This window comes from Hordeum vulgare, chromosome 7H, assembly GCF_904849725.1.
Source record: "Hordeum vulgare subsp. vulgare chromosome 7H, MorexV3_pseudomolecules_assembly, whole genome shotgun sequence".
In the NCBI taxonomy this organism is placed as follows: domain Eukaryota; kingdom Viridiplantae; phylum Streptophyta; class Magnoliopsida; order Poales; family Poaceae; genus Hordeum; species Hordeum vulgare.
In genome coordinates this window covers 10,467,071-10,474,091 of record NC_058524.1, presented here as the reverse complement: position 1 = coordinate 10,474,091, position 7,021 = coordinate 10,467,071, and the positions used below count along the sequence as shown (strand labels likewise).

General features: G+C 41.7%; 1 protein-coding gene across 1 annotated transcript; it reads left to right on the top strand.

The window, feature by feature from the left end:
• The first annotated feature begins 1,540 nt into the window (after positions 1-1,540).
• Positions 1,541-5,327, top strand: LOC123412337 (anthranilate O-methyltransferase 2-like). The gene is made up of 3 exons (XM_045105293.1): positions 1,541-2,127; positions 4,113-4,382; positions 4,711-5,327. Exons 1-3 carry the CDS (start codon positions 1,705-1,707, stop codon positions 5,074-5,076), a joined length of 1,059 nt encoding a protein of 352 aa, XP_044961228.1. The 5' UTR covers positions 1,541-1,704; the 3' UTR covers positions 5,077-5,327.
• Positions 5,328-7,021: the final 1,694 nt, after the last annotated feature.

The window sequence follows — 7,021 nt, the reverse complement described above, 5'->3', positions numbered from 1 at the left end:
TCCCTACTCCCCAGAAAAGATCTTGCAGCAAGCTAGGGATTATTTTAGTGTAAAGACCATCGAGGTCGAGGAAGAACCGAGAATGAAGATCTCCCACCACGAGTATTTCAACAAGTGTACCTCCTCCGATGTGGGTGTGTAGCACAGTACCCATAGTTTAAATACCTAGTTTAGGTTATTATGCAGCGAGTTGTGTATTTAGTTGCTTGTGTAATGCATGTTTAGTTTAATTATGTAACAAGAAGTGCAATGATGTTTTAAGCAAGTTGTTGTTCAGACAGAGCAATGCTATTGTTCTGGCAGGCAGAGTAAGTCTCGTCGCACACGATCCACATGACGAAACTATGTGCGATGATTCTTCCTATGACACACGGTTCTTTCAATTCCGTTGTGAGCCCAATATATCACACATTCACGCCACACAATCGGATGCGTTGCCACAAGTTACCGCACACGAATTCCCAACAGGAAACCGTGTGCGAAACTTCGTACATAGTGAAGATATCATGAAATATGTATGATGTTCCCCGTCATTACACACGATTCTTTTATTTCAATTGTTTATAACCCAATTCACACAATTCAAGCAACATAATTGTGTGTGCTACATTAAATTAGCACACACACATCGGTTGAACTGTGTGTCCTCTATCACGCATAAATCTCTTTTAAAAATCGTACTCAATTGACGAACCATCGCAGTAGTAGATGGAAGCAGGAGTAGGTCTACTTGTTTACAGACGTGATAATTATATGTAATGATCTTTGGCATGAATAAATATTGCACAACTATGCGCTTTTCTATCAATTTCCCAACAGTAATTTGTTTATCTATCGTATGCTTTCTACAAGAGAGAAGCCTCTAGTAAAAACTATGACCTCGGATCTATTCACAAATATATTTACAAAAACTATAAATACATCACATATATTATTTTCTGGCACACATGTTTTATTTTTGAAATGCGTGCAATGCCTGCATCACACCCACTGTTGACGTGACATGAGCGTGAAAGAGGTTCAAGAATCCGTTTTCTTTTTATAAGGGCTAAAATCACTTATTATTTTGGCTTTTTGACCCCATATTGTAGGGTGGATCTCGAAAGATACGAAATATCTCCCTTCAAGCTGTACATATGACTTTCATCGAATACGGCTTTCCACAGAATTCTATAGGGATCTATGAGATCGAGTATGGAATTCTGTTTACTCACTTTAAATTGAGTACCTGTTTCCCTCCTTTTTTCGCTAGGATTGGAAATCTTGTATTTTCCATATCCATACGATCGAGTCCTTAGGTTTTTGAAATAGTGTAATGGAAAAAGAAGTGCACATCACTGTCGATCGGGACGTCCCTCCATATATCCAATGTTGAGACACGTAGGACACCAAAACTGGGATATGACCCAAAGTGAAGTGCTGTGAGATTGCACATGCCGAAACTAATTATCCATGACCAGTCTGCAACAGTGAGACCGGCTGGCCTCTTTAAAAAGAGAGCTTGGGCGTTCTGGATAACATAGAGAAACATACTAATTATTGGTGATCAATGGCCATGAAGGTAGAGAAGGTTCTTGGCATGGCTACCGGCGATGGAGAGAACAGCTACGCCGCCAACTCCAGGACGCCAGTTTGTATCCAAATAAGCATCACGCGTATTACTTAATTTCTTCCTGTAGGCTACATGTAACACCTCTTTATATTATGCAGATGAAGGCCATAAGGGAAAACATGCCGTTGCTTCAAAAGGCCGTAGAACAGGTATACACGTCGCTCAGCCCTGCGAGCGTGATGGTCATCGCCGATCTCGGCTGCTCATCGGGTCCAAACGCTCTACTCATCGTCGCCGAGGTTCTCGGCATGATCTCTGACTGCAATCAGAAAACAAATGAAAAACGTGACATGGAGCTGCAGTTCTTCCTGAATGACTTGCCGAGCAACGACTTCAACCTCGTCTTCCAGTCGCTTGATCAGTTCCACAATGTCACTAGGAAAGAAGAGGGCAATGAGGCAGCGGCGGCACCGTACTTCATCGTCGGGGTGCCGGGGTCATTTTACACGAGGCTTTTCCCTAAACAGAGCGTCCATCTTTTCCACTCCTCCTATAGCCTCCATTGGCTCTCTAAGGTACTACGTACACATGTTGCACTTTTTTGCCAACATCTGGTCCCATGGGGAGAAAATGCTCCTATTCGCCCTCCCTACAAGTGTTTTGGAAAGAATATTTTCGTCCACAACTAATTTTAGGATAAATTGTAGTTTTCTTGCAAAAGGATAGACTAATCCAGAAGTACATGATAGCAACACCAAAACCGTTTGTCACTACGCCTATTTCAGTGAAGCATCAATAATCCAGCACTGGGGTTTTCTGTTTTTGAGAAAAAGATCAGATATACTGTAAAAGTTCACCAAAAGTACAAAGCATTTCAAATATAATAAAAATTACATCGAGATTCCAAGACCACCGAACGATCACTACTGCCGCCAGAACGAACCGCTTGACCTTGTCGAATGCAAGTAAAAATTATATATTTGTTCCCCTATCGGAGCCAGCTTGACCTTGTCGATGATAGCCGGAAAGTCTATATGTGCATGCCCTTATGTACCAGCGCCCTGGAGTTGCACTCATCGTCGTTGAACCTTGCAATATCTGAAACATCTTACAGCAAATCTTGCTGCGTGACAAAAACCTTAACCTCACCACACCAAGGAGACGGCAGAAATCATAGCCGTGAGACTTTCCAACACTTTTGTCATCAATGCAAATGATATGCACATATAGGTGATGTTTTTCTGAAAATTTTGATATTTTATTTGCATTTTCCCGAGTTAGTATGAATTTGTTATGAAGTTTAAAAATGATGGGCAAGCATTCATAGGGCAAAAGAATAAGACGAGCAAAGTGTTTTGACCAGGAACACGTGTTTTCGAAAAACAGGAATAATACAGCCGAGTGTGACCCAACTAGGGGCATAAAACCAATTATCCCCCTTGTATTGATATGGTTGTGTTTTCTTATTGGTATGGTCTTACGTGGTGCACGCGGTATGACCCTCGTGGTGAAGATATATATGTGTTAGCTGGGTGTTGTCCACTGTCGGTGTCTACCAATGGTTTTCACATGAGATCTATAGAGACACCATGATCACCTGCAAGTACGGCCATAACCCCTAAGGCAACCAAGCACACTCTTACAAAGGGCCCCACACCCAAAAACTTCCCCAAGCCCCGAGCCACCACAACCCATCATCTCTAGTGACCTTAGTAACTTAGTAGATATATAAAAGAGTACATAACAATATTCGTCCCTGCTCCATTTCTTCAAACGCCCGCCAATAAAGAATTGTTTCTGAATCTAGTATTCCATGGTTCTACCTACGCGGAAGTCTGGTGAATGTAGTTTTTTAAAGAATGGGAAAAACCTTGGCCTCTGTGCATGCAGTTGTACTAGCAAACATTGTACCATCATGTCTTATAAAATGGACTGGACAACTTAACTTGACCATAGTTTTAAAACTTTCAAAACAATGAGTATAAGGGGCACGCATTATTTTTAACGGGAAGGAGTAAAATGGCAATGAATGACTTAATTGTCGTAGTTCAGTTCTAGTGGTTATGTTGTTTAACTGGGTTCTGCATTAGGAAGCAGCTCCCTTGAAATATGTCACTTCTGACTTTGGTCACTAACATGTGGGGTCGTGGCCACTGATCGAACCACATGTTTGTGACAAAAAAATAGAATTGATGTACGCCAGTGAAACTTGTTCCCACTCTTGTAGGAGTTAAGTCAAACTTGTAATGACTCTCACATACATATGGCATATGCACAACCAGTAACACTTTTTCTAGACACGGAAAACATTCAAATGTTAAAAAAAAATTACATGCAAAAGAATTGTGCTAATGTGGTCATATGTATCACGCGTAAAGAAAATCCTACTCCCTCTATATACTAATATACATTTTAGGTCACAACTAAGATGAGTATAGTACGAGAGATGGTCTTGTCTCTCGCCATACATGTACACGTATACATGTTCTATGAGTATAATTTGACAATGCTCCAAATGTTCTCTAATTAATGACTCAGTTGTTGTCACTAAATGTCTTAGGTGCCCGAGGAACTCTCGAGTGGTAACTATCTAAATGAAGGGAACATTCATATTGGAAAGACTACTCCACCTTTAGTAGCAAATGTATTTAGGGAACAATTCCAGATTGACTTTGAGTTATTCCTTCAACTGCGCTCAAAGGAACTTATGACTGGTGGGCGAATGTTGCTCACGTTTCTTGGCCGAAAGAGTGAAGAGATGTTGATGCATGGAGAAATTGGCATCATGTGGGAATTGCTTTCTGAATCTCTCCAATCACTCGTCTTGAAGGTATATAGTTTACAAACCTATCTCATAGCAATGTTTATTATCCAGTTTAATGGCCGGTCAATCAGGACTAGACAATACAACTCTATTGAGCATGAATCATTCGTCATTTCCTATTTACCCCCGAAATGTACTAACTAACTATGCAATTGTGAAACTTTATGCCTTGTAGAGTTGATACTAAAATTGTTTTGTATTCATTTGCTTTTTGTTGAAAACCCATGTATGATTAAAAATGTGTTTCCCTCAAATGCGAAGGTCTGAGTACAAAATGATACTATTTTACATAAACTATATATGAAGTCTTATTGTGCTTGTTGGTGCGTGGTAGGGACGTGTGGAGAAGGAGAAACTAGACTCATTCAACCTGCCACTCTATGCCCCATCAATGGAGGAGGTGAAGGTAGTGATCAACCGCATAGGGCTTTTCCACATTGAGCATATGGGACCGGTCGCATTCAGTTGGGATCCTCAAGATGATGACACAGACGACGACCATGAGGTGCTTGACCCAGCTAACAGTGGGACAAACGTCTCCAAATCCATCAGGTCAGTACTGGAGCCACTCATCGCGGGTCACTTCGGTGAGGACATTCTTGATGAGTTGTTTGTGGTGTATGCCTCAGTCGTTGCAAAGTATCTCGAGAAGAAGAACGCCAAATGCCCCAGTGTTGTGGTCTTCCTGAAAAAAGCATGATGCACTAAACCTGAACTAGTCATCTGGTTTTAATGCTATTATGCATCGCAACATAAGTGGGACACACCTCTCTATGTATCCATACATATATGTATGTATGTATGTACGTATATATGTTTTTATGTTATGTGTATGTGTATGTATGTACGTGTATGAGTAAACGAGTATGCTTGTGCTCCAGCTATTACAATAGGCCCCAAATGTACTTCAACTTTGGTATATAGAGGCAAATAACAACAAAAGGAGGTGAACAGGAGATTTGAAGGAATTCGTCGTATAAGATGAGCTAACTGAAGAAAAGAAAAAAGGTTAAGTACTAGAGGTGAATGTTGTAGAAAAGACAAACTGAACAGGTGTCAAACTACTCACGTATTGATGACTAGTGCGACTAAGATAGAAACATGAATGTGCAAGACATACAAATAGCAAGATAGCAATACATGTAGCACGGACTGACAAAATAGATATACAGAGCATATAGAGGGTTAGTTCTTCGCAATACACAATATGAACATAATGTAAATGGCATTGTGAGGAAGTAGAACCCGTAGGCATGGTGGATATAATGGTGTGTTCATCCAGTTCAAGTTGCTGGCACAACCCTATGTCTAGTTGGAGGGGCTAACATTCAACTCAAAGACATATATATTAAACATATTGTCATTGAGCTAAAGCCAAGTCTAACTTCGCCCAATCACTCATGGTGGATCATCAAGGCAGACCACCAGGACCATCACATACTATTCTTTGACAATCAATAGTTACTCTTGGATGCTCTAGAACCAATACCTAACCATCTCGTGAATGCATGGTTGATACGTCTTCAATGTATCTATAATTTTTTATTGTTTCGTGCTGTTATATTATTATTCTTAGATGTTTTATGATTATTTTGTAGCAACTTTATATCAATTTTGGGACTAACCTATTGACATAGTGTCCAGTGTCAGTTGTTTTTTTTTGCTTGTTTTTTACTTCGCAGAAATCAATATCAAATGGAGTCCAAATGTCACGAAACTATTTGGAGATTTTTTTTTCTACCCAGAAGACATCAAGTGACCAAGGAAGCAAACCAGAGGAGGCCCAGGCTGCCCACTAGGCACCAGGGCGCGCCTGCCCCCCCCCCCTAGTGCGGCCTGGTACCTAGTGGGCACCTCGTGGCCCATCTTGGTGTGATTCCAACGCCAAAAATTCCTATTAATATTGAAACTCCAAAAATAACCCTAGATGAAAAGTTCCACCGCCGCAAGACGTTGTAGCCACGAAAAACCAATTGGGGGCCCGTTTCGGTACCCTATTGGAGGGGGAGATCATCATTGGAGGTCGTCTTCAACATCCCTATGGCCATCGTGATGAGTCGACTTATGAACCGGGACTAATGCGTGCATCAGTCCCGGTTTGAGTGGCCAGGATGCTTGTCGGCCTCGGCGGGCACCAGTCCCGGTTCGTCTGGGACATTTAGTCTCAGTTCCTGCCATGAACCGGGACTAAAGGGCGTGCCTCCTGGTGCAACTCCTTTAGTCCCGGTTTGTGTCTGGAACCGGGACTAAATGTATGTCTTCAGTCCCAGTTCTAGACACCAATCAGAACTAAAACAATCCTATAAATATCCTTGTCCCTGCCCGCTCACTCCTCTATTTTTAGTCGGCCAGCATGTGGGGGTTGTCTGCTACTCTGCTCTCACCTCTTGTGCACATGGTGTGTTCGATGAAATGCCCAAGCCACACTTAAGCTTTCTCTCCTCTCCAAGCTCCATTTTCCCCTAGATTTGTCTAGGTTTGGTGGTGCACCAACTATCCAAGTGTTCTAAAAAGGTGTGACAGCCCGATGCCAACGGTCCAGAAGAATCCCCTTCTATTCCGTTTTTGTCGTGTGTGTTATTTTATTTGTCGCATCATCATCGCATCATGTGCATCATCAGCATTGCATCGGCATCCCGTTGCCG